The 18,417-nt window shown below is 50.1% G+C and overlaps 1 protein-coding gene across 8 annotated transcripts in view; it reads right to left on the minus strand.

The window, feature by feature from the left end:
* Positions 1-18,417, minus strand: part of RAP1GAP (RAP1 GTPase activating protein) — a 108,994-nt gene that overhangs the window by 32,023 nt on the left and 58,554 nt on the right. For 6 of the 8 annotated variants that reach the window (XM_083453908.1, XM_083453906.1, XM_083453907.1 and 3 more), the window contains exons 4-11: positions 15,515-15,550; positions 13,352-13,399; positions 12,375-12,413; positions 10,408-10,593; positions 5,459-5,562; positions 3,305-3,383; positions 2,115-2,168; positions 955-1,038 (exon numbers count right to left, since the gene is read on the minus strand). In XM_083453908.1, the coding sequence (XP_083310034.1) occupies positions 955-1,038; positions 2,115-2,168; positions 3,305-3,383; positions 5,459-5,562; positions 10,408-10,593; positions 12,375-12,413; positions 13,352-13,399; positions 15,515-15,532 (612 nt within the window). In that variant the 5' untranslated portion in view covers positions 15,533-15,550. Of the gene's footprint in view, positions 1-954; positions 1,039-2,114; positions 2,169-3,304; positions 3,384-5,458; positions 5,563-10,407; positions 10,594-12,374; positions 12,414-13,351; positions 13,400-15,514; positions 15,551-16,887; positions 17,298-18,417 lie in introns of those variants that run through there. The other 2 variants (XM_083453905.1, XM_083453904.1) reach the window with 2 other exon arrangements.

Consider the following 18,417-nt stretch of genomic DNA (forward strand, 5'->3'; position numbering starts at 1 on the left):
TATGCTAAGATAATTTAAATAGAAATACTTGCAAACACCAGATAGGCTTAGGGTTTAAATATAGATCAAGGGAAGTAATAGTGCCACTGTATTCTGCTCTGGTCAGACCTCACCTGGAGTACTGTGTCCAGTTCTGGGCACCACAGTTCAAGGAGGACAGTGACAAAGTGGAACGTGTCCAGAGGAGGGCAACCAAAATGGTCAAAGGCCTGGAAACGATGCCTTATGAGGAACGGCTAAGGGAGATGGGCATGTTTAGCCTGGAGAAGAGGAGGTTAAGGGGTGATATGATAGCCATGTTCAAATATATAAAAGGATGTCACATAGAGGAGGGAGAAAGGTTGTTTTCTGCTGCTCCAGAGAAGCGGACACGGAGCAATGGATCCAAACTACAAGAAAGAAGATTCCACCTAAACATTAGGAAGAACTTCCTGACAGTAAGAGCTGCTGACAGTGGAATTTGCTGCCAAGGAGTGTGGTGGAGTCTCCTTCTTTGGAGGTCTTTAAGCAGAGGCTTGACAACCATATGTCAGGAGTGCTCTGATGGTGTTTCCTGCTTGGCAGGGGGTTGGACTCGATGGCCCTTGTGGTCTCTTCCAACTCTATGATTCTAGGATTCTAGGATTCTATGTGATGTTACAGAATAACATGTTTAAATTTAATATGAAAAGAAAGAAAGATGTTAATTGATTAAGAAAATTTTATGAGAAATTTGTTTTGTATTATTATTATCATCATCATCATCATCACAGGATACCCTTTGCCGCCGGCCACTGCAAAGGAAGGATGCTAGACTATATGGGTCCCCTTTGGGATTTTTCAGCTGTAGACCTGTTCTGCCACTGCTTCCTCCTCAAAGAAGGTGCCTTCCTCTGGTCCAGGACCTCCTGGGTATTTCTCTCCCCCCCCCCCCAGATCTCACCTGCCTCCCTGGTAAGAAGCCAGGGTACTCACCTGGCCCAGCTTCTGGTAGATGACACCGAACTTGAAGTTATTGCTGATGACGTGTTCATCAAAGGTCACGATGAGTCGAGAGGCCTGGAGGTGGGGCGGGGCGGGTTGGCGGGGGAGGGGAAAAAACTGGTGAGTTCAGCTAGCGGAGCCTCAGACATCAACCGCATCTACCTGGTGCAAACATTCCCTGGGAACTAGGGATTCCCCCAGATCCTGCAGCACACATGGAGGGGAGCTTGAGGCACGGGGGCCACAGGAAACCTCATTTCCTTTGGCTCCCGACACATCTCACCCCCACCAAAAGTTCCTTTGTGTTTCTTTCTTGGCTTTTAAATTTGCCTTCTCCTCTCTCTTTCCTGCTCTGCAGCTTCAGAAAAGCTGGCTGAAGTATTTTATTAGGTAAGAATAAGATGTTTTTTATAGAAAACACCCCACCCAGCTTTTCTGCAGAGCAGGAAGGAGATAGGAGATGGAAAATTTAAAATTCTGGTTTTCAGTTTCAATAACTTTACAGTCATTTTAACGTTTTGAAACTTGACTTCCTTCCTCCTCTTCCTGCGGTTCCTCAAATTTATTTTTAATACTTTCTGCATATATATATAGGATGGAAAGACTGTGAGGCATGAACCTCCTGAGGAAATATAAAACACAAAATACGCAATAAAAACAAAAACAAGAGAACCCATTAACTCCCCCCCCTTCCAAAACACATTTTAAAAGGGCATTAGATGCCAGCCAGCCAAAGGCCTGGTTAAAGAGCAACGGTTTTGCCTGGCGCCTAAATATATGCAATGAAGGTGCCTGGCAAGGCTCACTGAAGAGAGCATTCCACAAAGGGGAGCCACTGCAGAAAAGGCCCTGTTCTTGTGCTGCCACCCTTTGGTCCTCTTGATCTCAGGGTCTGAGTAGGTTCATATGGAGAAAGATGGTCCTTGAGGTACTGCAGTCCTGAGACATTTATTATAAATTAACTCTGAGGCAGCCACAGAGCCTATTATATCAGATCAGTTAATTTCGAATACTACAAAATGCTTGATATAGCCTTCCCTTAAGACAGCATCCAGCTTGTTGAGCACTACCTCAAGACTGATTTTCAGGAGAAGGCGTCCAAGAAACCGAATAAATGCCCATATTTCAGCGAGTTTCCTCCCTGCTCCTACCTTTGGGTACAGCACCGGGTAAAAGCGATCAACGTTGACGTCCTCGCACACCAACTGCACCCAAGAGAGACAGACAGTCACTAAGACATCGCAATGGGTCATCCAGCCCACTGCTGCCGCCGTTCTGCTAACAGAACAGCCATTTTCCTTTCTGGGGCAGAGAAGAAGTCCAACAGGTGTAGCTTCTACCACTGTGGTGCCACAATAACTGAGGGGTGTGTGAGAGATTGCAGTTCCCCACTGTCCCCCCCACCGAATCGCACTTTCTGTCGGGCCGAATCCATCAATGGTCCAGACACAAGCCCGGTCCCCTGGGGAGCGGTCTCTGCCTTGAGCGACAGGTCACAGCAGGAGTCAGCCAACTTATTCAGCAGGGGGCCAGTCCACTGTCCCTCAGACCTCGTGGGGAGCCAGATTATTTTGGGGTGTGTGTGTAGAGATGCAAGAGCACTATGAGCTCCGGTGGCTGCTTAGTTGTGTCTTGCGAGTGGCAGGGGCTGGTGGCGGGACAATGAGCGGCGCTCAAAAGGGCTCCGGAGAGGGGCTGCTTTAAATGGCGGCCGCTCGAGCGCTGCTGCTGCTGGCAGTGGCGTAGCGTGGGGGGTGCAGGGGGGGCCGGCCGCACCAGGCGCAACATCTGGGGGGGCGCGCGCTCGCACTCGCAGCTCTCTGCCCCTACCTGGCTCACTCACTCTCTCTCACTGCAGTGCTGGCTGTGCGAATCCGATCCGAGCCGCCGGGTCGCCGCCCACTGTGGAGGGGGGGGGGTGCCAGGCGTGCAGTGCGGTGCGGAGAGAGAGCGAGGGACTATCTGGGGGGGGGGGGCAAATTACTTGCCTTGCCCCGGGTTAGGGGGTGCAAATTCCTTGCCTTGCCCCGGGTGCTGACAACCCACGCTACGCCACTGGCTGCTGGCACCAACAAGGCCCAGCCCCCTTCCTCCTCTAGGCAGGGCAGGGAGAAGCCAGGAGGAGGGAGGGAGAAGCAAAGAAAGTGCGTGCTTGCGATCCACGCAGCAATTTCTGGACCTCCCACGGGCCAGGTAGGGAAGGCAATTGGGCCTGATCCGGCCCGCGGCCCTTAGTTTGCCTACCCATGGGTCACGCCACCAGTGCTTTTGCAAGGCAAGGGTCCGAAGGCATCTCCCTCCCTCCCATCGCACCCTTTCCACCCCCAACCCCAATACTTGCCTTTGCCATCTGGACAACGTTAGGGAACTCGGTCAGGCAGGAGATGGGGATGACGTCGTGGTAAGTCCGACATTTCGTCCTGCAGGGGAAGAGGGCAGAGGAGATGGGAGGAAGCCAGGCAGGAGATCCCACCCGCCGAAAAAAGATGGAGGGAAGAGGGGGAATTCCCCCTTCTGCCTCGCCCCAGCATTAGTGGGAAGTCACCTAGCAGCTGGAGACCCAAGTTTGAGAAACACTGCTCTAGTACAATACAGTCTTCACATACTGGGAACAGTTCTCTAGGGCTTAGGAACAGGGGTCGGCAAGGCTTACTGGGCATGCCTTGCCGGATCCATAGCTATCAACGTTTCCCTTTTTTAAGGGAAATTCCCTTATTCCGAATAGGATTCCTCAGAAGAAAAGGGAAAAGTTGACAGCTATGGCCAGATCACTCCCACAGAGATCCTCCGTGGGCCAGGCCAGCACAACATGACGCCGGAAATCGCTTCTGCGTATGCCCAGAAGCCAAAAATTGCTTCTGCACAGGCACAATTTCGGCATCTGGGCATGTGCAGAAGCGATTTCCGGCGTCCCGGACAGACACGATTTCCGGCGTCTGGGCATGCGCAGAACCAATTTCTGGAGCCGGGGAAGAGAGTCCCCACGCCGTGCTGCACCGATCTAGTGCAGCGCGCAGGGACTCACTGAGCAGGCAGCTTGGTTCGGGGGCGGCTCAGGGGCCAGTTAAACAGCCTCCATGGGCTGCTTCCGGCCCATGGGCCTTAGGCTGCCGACCCCGGGCTTAGGAACATTCAGTCCAGCCTCCTGTTCTTACAGTGACCAACCAGATGCCCATTATCGGAAACCAGCAGTCAGGATTCAAACACAAGACCAGACTCTGTCATTCTGTGGTTTCCAGCAAGTGGGATTCAGAAGCCATTGTGGCTAAGAGCATCGTATTTCAGGTAGAGGAAATTCCCAGGCCTACCAGGAGAAGTTGCCAGTTGGGGATTTTTATTTTATTTTATTTTTTCATTTCATTTATTTTTTTATACTTTTCAAGTTTACACATTTCACTATTTTTGCAATCAATTTAACATTTCAAAACCTGACTACCTCCCCACTCTTTCTGCGGTTTCTTCAATTTATTTTTAATTATCTTCTGCATATCCAAAGTGACTTAATTTGCTCGTTTATCCATCTACGGTACTTTAAATGTATACTCTTATGAAAAGCTTCAGGTTATTACAATAATCCTGCCAATGTTCTTTTCTTTTCTTTCTTTTAAAAGTTTTTATTTCATTTTAATACACCACATACAAAAAGAAAATATGAAGATACACAAATATCCATCACCTCCTAACAACTAAAAAAAAAGAAGAAAATACAAATAACAACAACCCCAATACATTAAATATTACTCACAATACATTTAACATAAAAATGACTTTTTCCTATATAGCTGACTTCCCATCTACTCCTTACTTCTATTTCTATTATTCTATCCTAGGTTTCCCATCAGATTTAAAACTCCTAAAGAAGTTATTCAAATGCTGCTACAGACTTCAAACTGTCATTGCTATTTTTCAAATACAGTGGTGCCCCGCAAGACGAATGCCTCGGAAGACGAAAAACTCGCAAGACGAAAGATTTCCCTATGGGCTTGCTTCACAAGACGAAATGTCCTGTGCCTTTTTTTTTAAAAAACGCCAATGCATTCCTATGGGAAACCGTCAATACACATTGGTGCTTCGCAAGACGAAAAAACTCGTAGAACGAAAAAACTCACAGAACGAATTAATTTCGTATTGCGAGGCACCACTGTATATTTTAAAGACTTCCCATTTTGTGGTAAATATTTCCTGCCAATGTTCTTATCTGTTTGTTAAATAAACCATTTCCGTTCTTTTATAAAAAGATTTGTTATCTAGATTTCTTATTTTCCCAATAGGTTTCACCAGAAAGAAACAAAGAGAGAGAGAGAGGGAGGGAACAAACTTTTTTAAAAAAATCTAGTCCTCATGATTCCGAATGAAGTTCTGAGTTAAACAGGGAGCTGCCCACTGGTCCACTGAGCTGCCCACTGGTCCATTGAGATCAGTTCTCAGTAGCAGCAACAGTTGTCCTGGGTTTCAAGACTTGGGTTGTCCCAACTCCCCCTCTATCCCCACTCACCGCAGGAGCAAGCGCAGGTGCTCTTGATCTCCAATCACGTCGTACTTGAGGGAGAAGACGAGGTGCCCCAACGCCGCGTCCACAGAGTAGTAGTTAAAGTGCTCCTGGGTTGGTGGTGGGGAGGAAAAAGGTGAATATAAGAATGGAGGAAAAAACCCCGCAATGCAGGCTCCCAGCTCCGCGGTGCCTCAGGGTTCCGTCCTCTCCCCCATGCTTTTTAATATCTATATAGCTTGGGGAGATCATCAGGGGGGTTGGGCTGGGTGTTCATCAGTATGCAAATGATACCCAGCTCTACCTCTCTTTTAAATCAGAACCAGTGACGTGGTGAAGGTCCTGTGTGAGTGCCTGGAAGCGGTTGGAGGATGGATGGCGGCTAACAGATTGAGGTTGAATCCTGACAAGACAGAAGTGCTGTTTTGGGGAGACAGGGGGCAGGCGGGTGTGGGGGACTCCCTGGTCCTGAATGGGGTAACTGTGCCCCTGAAGGACCAGGTGCGCAGCCTGGGAGTCATTTTGGACTCACAGCTGTCCATGGAGGCCCAGGTTAATTCTGTGTCCAGGGCGGCTGTCTACCATCTCCATCTGGTACGCAGGCTGAGACCCTACCTGCCCACAGACTGCCTCGCCAGAGTGGTGCATTCTCTAGTTATCTCCCGCTTGGGCTACTGCAATGCGCTCTACATGGGGCTATCTTTGAAGGTGACCCGCAAACTGCAATTATTCCAGAATGTGGCAGCTGGACTGGTGACTGGGAGTGGCCGCCGGGACCACATAACACCGGTCCTGAGAGATCTGCATTGGCTCCCAGTACATTTCCGAACACAATTCAAAGTGTTGGTGCTGACCTTTAAAGCCCTAAACGGCCTCGGCCCAGTATACCTAAAGGAGCGTCTCCACCCCCATCGTTCAGCCCGGACACTGAGATCCAGCGCCAAGGGTCTTCTGGTGGTTCCCTCATTGCGAGAAGTGAGGTTACAGGGAACCAGACAGAGGGCCTTCTCAGTAGTGGCGCCCGCCCTGTGGAACACCCTCCCTTCAGATGTGATGGAAATAAGCAGCTATCTTCTCTTTAACTGACATCTGAAGGCAGCCCTGTTTAGGGAAGTTTTTAATATTTAATGCTGTATTGTTTTTAACACTTGATTGGAAGCCACCCAGAGTGGCTGGGGAAACTCAGCCAGATGGGCGGGGTATAAATAATAAATTATTATTATTATTATTATTATTATTATTATTATTATTATTAGCCAACCAGATGTCAGGCGCCTGTCCTGCGGCTCCGAGTTCCACAGTTCAAAACCAGCACAAAAAGAGGAGATGCTTTTGTTGCACAGTGAAAAGTGTTAATAAAACTTTATTTAAAAAAACAAGGAAGGAAGGAGAGTCCACCAGCTCCCAAGGGACCCCCATACCTTCCCCTCGAAGTACTGCCTTTATACCCCTTGCCATCTTTCCTGGGTACACAGGAGTTGGACTAGATGACCCTCGGTGTCCCTTCCAACTGTAAAGGCAAAGGTAAAGGGACCCCTGACCATTAGGTCCAGTCGTGGCCGATTCTGGGGTTGCGGCACTCATCTCGCTTTACTGGCCGAGGGAGCCGGTGTACAGCTTCCGGGTCATGTGGCCAGCATGACTAAGCCGCTTCTGGCGAACCAGAGCAGCACACGGAAACGCCGTTTACCTTCCCGCCGGAGCGGTACCTATTCATCTACTTGCACTTTGACGTGCTTTCGAACTGCTAGGTTGGCAGGAGCAGGGACCGAGCAACGGAAGCTCACCCAGTCGCGGGGATTCAAACCGCCGACCTTCTGATCGGCAAGCCCTAGGCTCTGTGGTTTAACCCACAGCGCCACCCACATCCCTCTAGTAGTAGTAGTATATTATTACTATTATATTATATTATTATTATTATTATTATATTATATTATATTATTATTAGTAGTATATTATTATTATTATTATTATTATTATTATTATTATTATATCCAGGAATATTTACTGCCTCTGACAGTGTGAGCATTTTCTAATCAGCCTTAAACTTTGGGACCTGTGTTTGCTGGAGCAGAGGAGGAAAAGGGGAAATTGGAGCGATAAACGCTCTGCCCTCCCAGGGTGGCACAAAGCTACCCAGGCCGTCCCTGGCACAACCCGGAGCCCCGCCCTTGGCACACACGAAGCAGTTCCCGCTTGGCGAGGACCGCCAAGAGGAAAGAAAAAAGAAGGAAAACAACAGGTTGGAATGCAAATCAGCCTGCTCAGAGGACTTTGGCGATGCCCAGAGAAGGAGGGCAGGGTTCCCACTTGGAGGGCAACCCTCATAAGCTCACCCCCATGTCGCCACGGACCTGCTGGGCCAGGAAGATGACCCCGGCCAGCCTGCCAGCTGGCCCCTGAAAGCCCCCCAAAACAATTTGTTGGCAAACAGAAGATGGAAAGGGGACTGGAACAGGAATGGAGAAGGAGGAGGAAGAGGATTAGGAAGAGAAACCTCACCTCTGATGTGGTCAACTTTTGGTCCTCCAGGTGTATGGCTAACAGGGGTGATGGAGTGTGGCACCATCTGGGGGCCACAGGTTGCCCTTCCGAGCATTAGGAGAAGGCAGAGTGCCGAGGGAGGTAGCAGGGGCAGTGAAGGTGTGTGATGGTCTATTTCGGGGCTGGGGAACCTGTTGCCCTCCAGACATACTCCCATCGGTCTAGGGAAGGCCAGGCAGCGGTCAGGGATGATGGGACTTGTAGTCCAGCAACATCCAGAGGAGCAAAGCTTCCCCACACCTGCCTTAGCTGAAGGCTCCAGATGCCAAGCTGAGATGTCTCCCACCTGCTCCCCCCAAAAAACAACCCAGCTAGTTTTGGCCCCCAAGTGGGACTCTGCACCTAATCTCCCTGCTTAACAATGGTCAATTTATGGAAATGTTTATGTCTTGCATTAACTTATTCATTCAATGCTAAAGATTCCCTGCCTTGACGCTTATCAGTCGCCTGGCTGTCAGTTTGTTCATGCAGAGGTTATCAAAGAATTTATTTTATTCTGTTACTGGCTATCTTTCCTTGATATGAATTTTTAGCTCGGATTGTTTATTTTTCCCACAGATTAACCAATTGCTATGCGCTGCCTGCTTTGGGGACACACACCAAGGGGCCACGGACCACCTGGAAATTATGAAGGGTTTTGACGAACCATGTCATAGCAACTGTAACCCATTGAGCCAAATGTTGTAGGATTTATATTTGCGCTTTTAATGCCCCCTTCGATTTCTTATATATTGCATTTAACATTTTGAACTCCAGAATTTAAGTTGCAATGCAATAAAATACACTAAAACTAAAAGCTGCAATAAAAATACAATTAAAAATCAATATAATTTAATGCAAAGGATGCACCGTCTCCTTGTCTTTGGACACAAATCCACAAACACGCTATAGACCACCTGACTTAAGCTTGCAAGCTGGAATCAATCTTTCAGTATGACAGTGCAAAAACGTTGGAACTCCCTGCCTGATGACACCAGGAAACCGCCTTCACTGTGCTCTTTTTGACACCTGCTAAAAACCTTTTAGTTTAGGCAAAGTCTGTCCAGGCATGTAGAATGTTGATGTGTGTTTTAACCTGTTCTTAATATACTGCTGATTTTAATTTTTGAAAAAGTTTTAAATCTTTTTTTTAATTCATAGAATCATAGAATCATAGAGTTGGAAGAGACCACAAGGGCCATCGAGTCCAACCCCCTGCCAAGCAGGAAACACCATCAGAGCACTCCTGACATATGGTTGTCAAGCCTCTGCTTAAAGACCTCCAAAGAAGGAGACTCCACCACACTCCTTGGCAGCAAATTCCACTGTCGAACAGCTCTTACTGTCAGGAAGTTCTTCCTAATGTTTAGGTGGAATCTTCTTTCTTGTAGTTTGGATCCATTGCTCCGTGTCCGCTTCTCTGGAGCAGCAGAAAACAACCTTTCTCCCTCCTCTATGTGACATCCTTTTATATATTTGAACATGGCTATCATATCACCCCTTAACCTCCTCTTCTCCAGGCTAAACATGCCCAGCTCCCTTAGCCGTTCCTCATAAGGCATCGTTTCCAGGCCTTTTTAATGTTTTATTTTCTTTGTAAACTGCTTTGAATTATTATTATTTTACAATCAAATGGTATTTAGGGCCCCTTTGGTTTTATAACTGCAAGTTGCTTTGAATTGTGTGGTTTTTTTGTATTAAACCCGCCCTGGGACCTTAGGGTGAATTGTGGCAATAAACAACATGAAATAAATAAAAACCTTGGGTTATGTAGTTCACCCCCTCATCAGGCTACAATTACTAGCATCTTTAACAAAATGATTTCCAAGCGCAATTCAAAGTGTTGGTGCTGATCTTGAAAGCCCTAAACGGCCTCGGTCCAGTATACCTGAAGGAACGTCTCCACCCCCATCGTTCAGCCCGGACACTGAGGTCCAGCTCTGAGGGCCTTCTGGCAGTTCCCTCACAGCGAGAAGTGAAGCTACAGGGAACCAGGCAGAGGGCCTTCTCGGTAGTGGCGCCCTCCCTGTGGAACGCCCTTCCACCAGATGTCAAGGAAATAAACAACTATCTGACTTTTAGAAGACATCTGAAGGCAGCCCTGTTTAGGGATGCTTTTGACGTTTGATGTTCTATTGTGCTTTTAATATTCTGTTGGAAGCCGCCCAGAGTGGCTGGGGAGGCCCAGCCAGATAGGCGGGTATAAGTTATTATTATTGTTATTGTTAGTGCTGCTGCTGCTGTTGTTATTATTTGGTGGGCAGGGAGTGGGGAGTCACATGCTTTAAATGCATGGTGTGTGTGTGTGTGCAGCTTAGAACGGAATGGAAACTGGCCAATCGGAACTGCTCAGGCATTTTGTCAAGGAAGCGGGTGGGAACCATAAGGAGTTAGGGAGGGCGTCGTCACCTGCAGAGGGGGCACAGACTTGCCTTGCCCAGGAAGTGCTTCCGGTAGAGCCGGGCTGTGTGGTTGCTCTCCAACTTCACCTTGCAGGTCGGGGACTGGAGCAGCTCTGTCTCAGGGATGCTCGACAGCTCGTGGTTGGTGCCTTCGATCCAGTAGCCCCCAAACTGGGGCAGCAAGATGAGGGGGAAGGGGCCCTCTCGGCCCAGAACCTGGAAGAGGGGTGAGAGAAGATCGAGGTGCCTGGAGATAACCAGGAATGGTCCGTTGGGGGTTTGCCTCTCAAGCAGTGGCGTAGCGTGGGGGGTGCAGGGGGGGCCAGCCGCACTGGGCGCAACATCTGGGGGTTAGGGTTAGGGGGCGCAAATCCACGGGTTAGGGAGCGCAAATCCACAGGTTAGGGGGCGCAAATTACTTGCCTTGCCCCGGGTGCTGACAACCCACGCTACGCCACTGCTCTCAAGTGCCTCTTTATTTAATTTAATTTTTTAAATTACTTTTCTGTACCACCCTTCATCTGAGGATCACAGTGCAGTTTGCAACATAACTCCCTGGGGAGAGCATTCCGCAAATGGGAGCCACCACAGAAAAGGCCCCTTTCTTGTGTTTCCACCTTCTAGCCCTGAGAAGGGCCTCAGATGATGATCGCAGGGTTTGGGTTGGTTCATATGGAGAAAGGTATTGCAGTCCGGAGCCATTCAAAGCAGTTTGAATTGGGACCAGATGCTAATTGGCAAACAGTGCAGTTCCCCAGGATTGGACTTATACTGTCAAACTGTCTTGCCCTGGTGAGCCAAATGGCTGCTGATTTCTGCACCCGCTGAAGTTTCCGGTGTTCAGAGGCAGCCCCATGTCTAACACCTTGCAGCAATCTAACCTAGAAAGTTAGGCTATCCCTGTCCAGACAGGGGCACAGCTGGGCCTCCAGCCGACGTTGATGGAAGAGTTCCTTGACCACCTCCTCTCGCAAGGAGGCGTTAATCACCTCATCCAACACAACTGGACTACTAGACTGTGCTCTGGACACCCCATGAGATTCATCTGCTGCAACAAGATCCCAAGTCAAGATGCTGGTGGATGCAAGCAATTTTATCCTCAAAATCCTTTGCAGACAAGTCACAGCGAGCCACCGTTGCTTCAGACCAAAGCCCCACTCATAGCTGTCAACTTACAGATTTGAAAATAAGGGACCAGTAGCCTCGAAAATAAGGGATCAGCAGCCAAAATAAGGGATTTTCCAAGCACAGGTATGTTCAACTTCTGAGCCCCTCCGAGCCAAAGGCAGAAATCCCAGCCAGCAGCCAAATGAAGCCTCAAGCGGTGGTTCCCACAGCGCAGCAACCCGGCAAAGGGGATGCAGCAAGGAAAACCACCATCACCTCTTCACTGGAAAGCGCTGAGCAAAGGCAAGTCCCCAGGCAACGCGGCCGATTTGATTGGCACAAGGCATGCAAGCTCCACCCCCCAATCGTTCTTAGACTTCTTATTGGGTGAGCAACGCAGCCAAGCAACACAGTTGGAGCCTCCCTCCTCCCTGGCCGGCAGGGAGGGAGGGAGACGAGCTGCTTCCTTTGAAACCCGGGAAATATGAGGGACATCATCAATAAGGGACAGCAGCGGGACACGGTGCTGGGATAAGGGAGTTTCCCGCCAAATAAGGGACAGTTGACAGCTATGGCCCCACTTACTGGGCAGCATCTGGCACCAGTATGACTCAGAGTAGACTCCAGGGCCATCACTAATGTAGGAACGTTCCTTCAAAATCTACTCCGAGCCAAACTGAGCTGGGTAGAACACATCACTTTCCAGAAGCGGCCAACTCCAACTCAATGCTTCCGGGTACAAAGGAGACGGCTTCCACGTGCCCACTTATTTCTGCTTGCTCCAAGCAACCGCCCTTCCAGAGGTAGACTGCTCCTGCCTGTGGAAGAACCACCACAGCCCACCGAAGACAAACCTCCCTCTCTCCCTGCGACACCGCCCTGCTCCTTACCTCGTGGACGCTGGGATAGGGGATGTAGTCCTCTTCAGTCTGCAAAACACAAAGTAGAGTCGGGTTAACCAACTTGTGGGAAAGGAGAAACAAGGGCGGGCACGTCTGTGTAAAAATTCACCGAAACGGCTCCTTGCACAATTTGAAGGAAGCCTCAAAGGCTGCCAGCCACATGGATGGGTGCTGGGCACCTTGACTTGTGCCACATGGGTTTTCCGCAAGGATCGGGAGGTGAAACTAGGTAGAATGAGGTACCAGCTGGGCTCTACCTAGAGTAAAAGTCACAGGCCATGTGTGGGGGGGGGGTTGCAGGGGTGGGGAGAACAGGATGCCAGAACGGAAGCAGCAGCCTTAATGCCAAGACAGACCCGTGGGTCCATCTAGCTCAGCAATGCCAACACTGGCTGGCAGCATCTCTCCCCACAAAGTAAGATTCTCATGTTTCTGATTTAAATAAGGACATGCCTTATGACCACTAGGCCATCTGGCTCAGTGTTGCCTACCTTGACCGGCAGCAGCACTCCAGGATTTCAGGCAGCCCTGCCTGAAGATGTTGCCAGTGTGCAGTGCAGGCTCTAAGCCTGAAGGCGATACAACCGCAGCCCCACTCCTTGGAAGTATCCGAGGCAAGACAGATCTCTCTGGGGCACCGGGTGACAGCCCCACACAGCGGCTTGCAAACATTTCCTGGCTGGAGGGACCTCCCAGAGTTGAGAGGGGAAGGGGACAGAGGGGTCTCTGCCAGTCATGCAGAGCTTGGCAGAAGCACAGGCTGGAGCCCCCAAAATCCAAGCTAAAAGGAAGGCTGGCCTATTAAAGGATACCCACTGCAGAAACGCCCCCCCGTTCCAGGCTGCAAGACCCCATTTCCCAGCAGATGGGGGGCAGCACTCAGGAAGGCCCGGGTTGCCTGGGGCTGCCCTCTCCTCCCCAACGCCCAACGGGTACCCGAGAGGAGGAGGGAAAGAGGGACATACCTTCAGCGGAGGAGGGAAGGAGCATCTCTGTTCATCCATCCTGCTGCCCTGAAAGAGACATGGATGGGTCAGAGTCAAGACCTGGCCATGGTCGCCCCCTGGGATGCAAGCCAAGAGCACCTTTGCTTTGGAGAACAGGTGGGGGGAGGGAAGAACCGACACATCCTGCTTGGCACAAGGACAGGCAAGGCGGAACGGGACAATGATGTTTGCAGGACAAAGGAGTGTGTTGACAGAGAGGCGGTTCTGAGAGGACGCTTCTGTATGTGGAATTAAAGCCGCTTGCCCATTTCCCTGCTTTTAAAGACAGCCAGGTCTGTGGCATTTGGGGGGGGGGGGTCAGGTCAAAGCTGCTCCACATTTCAGGCCTAGAAGCAACGTCAAGGATCGCCTCTCTCTCAGCTCTCTGAAAATCCCCTCTGAGCATACACAGAGCGCGGGTCCCCCAATGCCTCAGCGACAGTTTCCAGGAAGCTGCGATTTCAAGGCGGCCAAGAATCTTCCAACACCACTTTTTCCTGCAGATTGAATCCCTGAAAAGGTGGTGGGCGGAGGGTGGGGTCTGTTCCCTTTGCAACTGTAGATTCTTTCTCTCACACATGCACAGATCTGGGGTCCTTTCTTCTGTTTACTGAGCAATACCAAAGCCGTCTCCCAACCGGCCCCCCAGCCTGTCCTGCCCCACAACCAGCCAGGCTCCTGTGAGTCATTTGGTGCTTTGTTGTGAAAGAATTTCCCAGAGCAGCTTATGTAAGAAGAGCCTCCTGGATCAGGCTGAAAGGTGCGGCTCCTCTGGTTCAGCATCCTAATTCCACAGCGGCCAACCTGGTGCATATTATGGGAATCCTTTAAGCAGGGTCTGAGCATCACAGCACCCTTCCTTCTGTGGTTTCCAGCAAGGAGGCAGAGCACAGTGGCGTAGCGTGGGTTGTCAGCACCCGGGGCAAGGCAAGTAATTTGCACCCCCTAACCCGTGGATTTGCGCCCCCTAACCCTCCCCCCCAGATGTTGCGCCCGGTGCGGCCGGCCCCCCTTGCACCCCCCACGCTACGCCACTGGCAGAGCATAGCCGTCAAGGCTAGTGAATCTGTCTAATTCTCCTTTTTAAAGCCATCCAGGTTGGCAGCCATCACTCCAGTGGGAGGGAGTTCCACAGTTTAACGATGCACTGCACGAAGGAGGACTTTCATTTGTCTGGAATCTTCTATCATTCAGCTTCCACAGAAGACACTTTAGATAAATCCACCGTCTTCGTGCAATGACTAATTGTATAAATTTGCATCACGTAGAACAAAGAGATGCATTTTTTTGCACACGCACATATGCGCACACCCCTGCGGTGGAACGGACTCTCTCGGGAGACAGTGGTCTCTCCTTCCTTGGAAGTTTTTAATAAATAATAATAATAATAATAATTTTTTATTTACACCCCTCCCTTCCCGGTTCAGAAAACCAGGCTCAGGGCGGCTAACAACAAATTTAAAACACTTAACTGACGCAACAAAACCAGCATTAAATACAGTATAAAACGGGAATAACAATAATTCAAAAAAGAATTCAAAAATAAATTTAGGGGGGAACTCCATCCAATAAACATTAGATGATCACCAGGGCTAGCTGGCTAAATTAGTCCTATTTGGGCCAAAGAGGAGACCAGGTGAGAATTAGTAGTGGGTAATCTTCATAAAAAGGGGAGTGGGAGGGAAGGAAGGGGAATAAAAGATCAGGCTAAGTTCAAATTGAAAGCCAGGTGGAATAGCTCTGTCTTACAGGCCCTGCGGAGGTCGGATGGCCACCTATCAGGGATTCTTGAGCTGCGATTCCAGCACTGCATGGGGTTGGACTAGATGACCGCTAGGGGACCCTTCCGACTCTACAAGTGCAGAGTCCTGACCATCTCCTGCGCTGTCTGCTGAGGGCTGCAATCCAAAACAGACACACACAAACCCTGCCAAATTGGGGAAGGCCATTCTTGAAAGCTGCCTCTCCCTGCCCTGCCTTCCTTGCTTCTAGCCCAAAGATCACCCTGTCCTAAAAGCACCTTAGACCCTGTCCTGCCCACATTCCCCCTAGACTGCCCTGAGTGTCTGGTCACCCTCCGGTCTACCTCTGTCAGACCCGGGTGCAAGTCCAGGCAGGTCTTGCCAGGTAAATTTGACTCACCTGCATCTTCTCAATCATTTCAAACAGCTCTGTGTTCTGCAAGAGATCGGGGAGAAAGCAAATAGTGGGTGATGGTTGGCTGCATGGAAGGGGTCAGAAATAGTCACCCCCCCAAAAAAATAAACCCTGTCCCCCCCCCCCAAAAAAAGAGGCTTTAAACACAGCCTGAGAGTTGGCAAGATCCACTTTTAAACAGGCACTTGAAAACGATGCAAGAATCAGGGGTATTCAAAAGACTGTGGGCAATTTCCCACAACAACCCTCCGAGGTAGGTTAGGCTGAGAGAGGCAGTGACTGGCCCCCAGGTCATCCAGGGAAACTTTAAGGTGGTGGGGGGTGCGTCTGAGCATCACCGGGGGCCAGAGGGTTAGTGGATCTGGGCCCAGTCAATGTCCGTGAACCAGAAAAACACCCCAAGGGTTCAGACCATCCCCTAACACCAACCCTGGCAAGGATCTTAACGGTCCTTCACAACAACCCCGCAGGGTAGGCTGGCCTTCTTCCCATTTCACAGAGGTGGCACTGAGTCTGAGAGAGGGTCTATGTAGCGAATCCACAGCAGCGGCAGAGATAGGGTTCAAGAGAAGAGCTGTACCTCCTTCACCCCCCCCCCAGCTGTCAGATCTGCAGTGTCCTGGGCATACCCCGTGCCTGTGAAACATGGCTGCTTCACCAGGACCCAGGAGAAGATCAGTGTCGCCTTCCCCCGCCCCCCCCCCCGCACATAGCAGCAGCAGGTGAGAGAGCCCAGAAGCGCAGCGCACAAAGGGTTAACAGGCTCTCTCCTCACAAGGCTGGCTTAATGACTTTTCTTGGAAGGAGGTCAGCGCTTGGCAGGGGAGAAAGAGAGAGGGACCCGGGAAGACAACTCTGCTTTCTGAATTTGCAAAAAAAAACACTCCGCCTGCCCTGGATCTGGCTACTCCGAGTAGACCCGCTGAAATCAACGGCCCTGCACATCCACTTGAATGAGTGAAAACAGGCTCATCTAGTCCAGCATTCTCGCCAAATTCCCCTTAAGAACCTAGGAATCCCGATAGACTGCTTCTGGACTTGGAAGTTCCATGGAAATGCAAGAAGAGCCGGATCACGCCCAGCACCCTGCCCTCACTGCGGCCACCCAGTGGGAAACCCTGTGGGTCTACTCTGAGTAGGACTAACACCAGACAGAGCCCCTTGCTCGCTCTACCACCACCAAACTCCTGTACATTTCCTGCCTCCCCCCACCAGCTCCCCCCCCCCACCTTTATGGCCTCCTCTTTGCTCCCCTAAGTCAAGGGTCAGCAGCAGCAGGGACCCCCAGACCCCCCGAGGCTGTGGCAGCCACCACCCCCTAAAGTCAAGAGACAGCACCCAAAGCGGGGTTAACTCACGCTCCAGCCATCCTCTACGGATTCCCTCCTCCGAGGAGGGGGCAGCCCGGGGGTCCCCGGGAGGGCTTGCCACTCGGCCATCAGCCTTCCTCCTCCTTCTCCTGCTGCTTCGTGGGTCTCGGGTTCAGATCCTGCCCACACCCGGCCCGGGGCGCTGGAGGCTCTGTGCCTCTGCCGCGGGATGGGCAGCTTCCATGGCGAAAGCTCCCTTCCGCCTCCTTGCTCGCAGGAGCCCGGCGGGGAGAGGAGGGAAGCCAGCGCTGCAAGCCTTCCAGGGGCTCTCCCCTGCCCGCCTGGCGGATCTGCTGGGATCTGCTGCGCTGTGTGTACTCTTTGGGCGTGGAGCCAGGTGCTGCCGGAGGAGAGGCAGGTCCCTGCAGCCGGATGCAACCCTTCCCGGGTGTGTGTGTGTGTGTGTGCGCGCGCGTGTGTAAGAGAGATGGGGGGAGGGAGGCAGCGAGGGAAGCTGGCTGGCTGGGGCCTGGACCACTGGGGTCGCCATGGCAACTGGCCTACACTTGAGGGGGATGAATGGGAGGAGAGAGGGAGTCTGGAAGGTGGAGGGGAGGCGCATCGCTGCTAGGATTCCCCTCACCTCCAAAGAGGAAAAAAGAGCTTCTCCCTCCAGGACTCACATCTGGAGAAGGCAAAGTTTCACAGCGGCGAAGAAGAGGGCGGAGGAGAAGGAAGCGAAGAGGATCTCCCATCATTTCTCAAAATTTATCATTTGGCATTAAGAAATTGTTTTATTTAAATGCTTATAGTTTGGGGGTCTTTTGTTCCATTCAGAAGTATTATTATTGTTATTATTAATTTATTTGCTTTTTCAAATCAAAGTTTTACAATCACGTATACAACATAAAAACAAGATTCCAAGGCACCTCCTTGGATTTCCCTCCTCCCCTTTGTGGGTCCTATTATTAAGTCCTTTCCTCCTGCATCTTTTATAATAATCCAAACCTTTACATCTCCATTATGTCCAAAATTCACCATTAATCTACAAGTGTTATTCCAGTGCTACTAACGATTTTAACGGTTTGCAGTGGTTTTTAAGATAAATCATAAATTCTCCCCCATTCCTTATTAAAATTTCAGTCTTCCTGATTTCTGATTCTTCCGGTCATTTTAGCCATTTTGGCATAATCCATCAACTTAATCTGCCATTCTTCTCTGGTAGGGACTTTATCTTCTTTCCATTAAGATAAATTCAACAATGTTAAATAAGTTTTGATGGATGCAATAATGGAAAAGCGATTGGTTGGGACTTTATTTTCTTTCCATGCTTGTAAGCTGCAAATGCATAATTCTGTGTGTTTATATGTTGTTGTTGTTGTTTTGTGTGTCTGTGTATAAACACACACAAACATATAAAACAAGGCAATGCTTGGCCTAAAGGCCTAAAATTACAATAAGGTTGGACCAGATAATCCATTGGGTCCCCTTTCCAACTCTACAACTGTGTTTTAAGGAAAGGCTGCTGTGTTCCTATTGTGATTCTCTGTATTTTTGAATAAGTCTGATATATGTTTG

The sequence above is a fragment of the Podarcis tiliguerta genome (genome assembly GCF_965153285.1).
Source record: "Podarcis tiliguerta genome assembly, chromosome: 8".
Taxonomy (NCBI): Eukaryota; Metazoa; Chordata; class Lepidosauria; order Squamata; family Lacertidae; genus Podarcis; species Podarcis tiliguerta.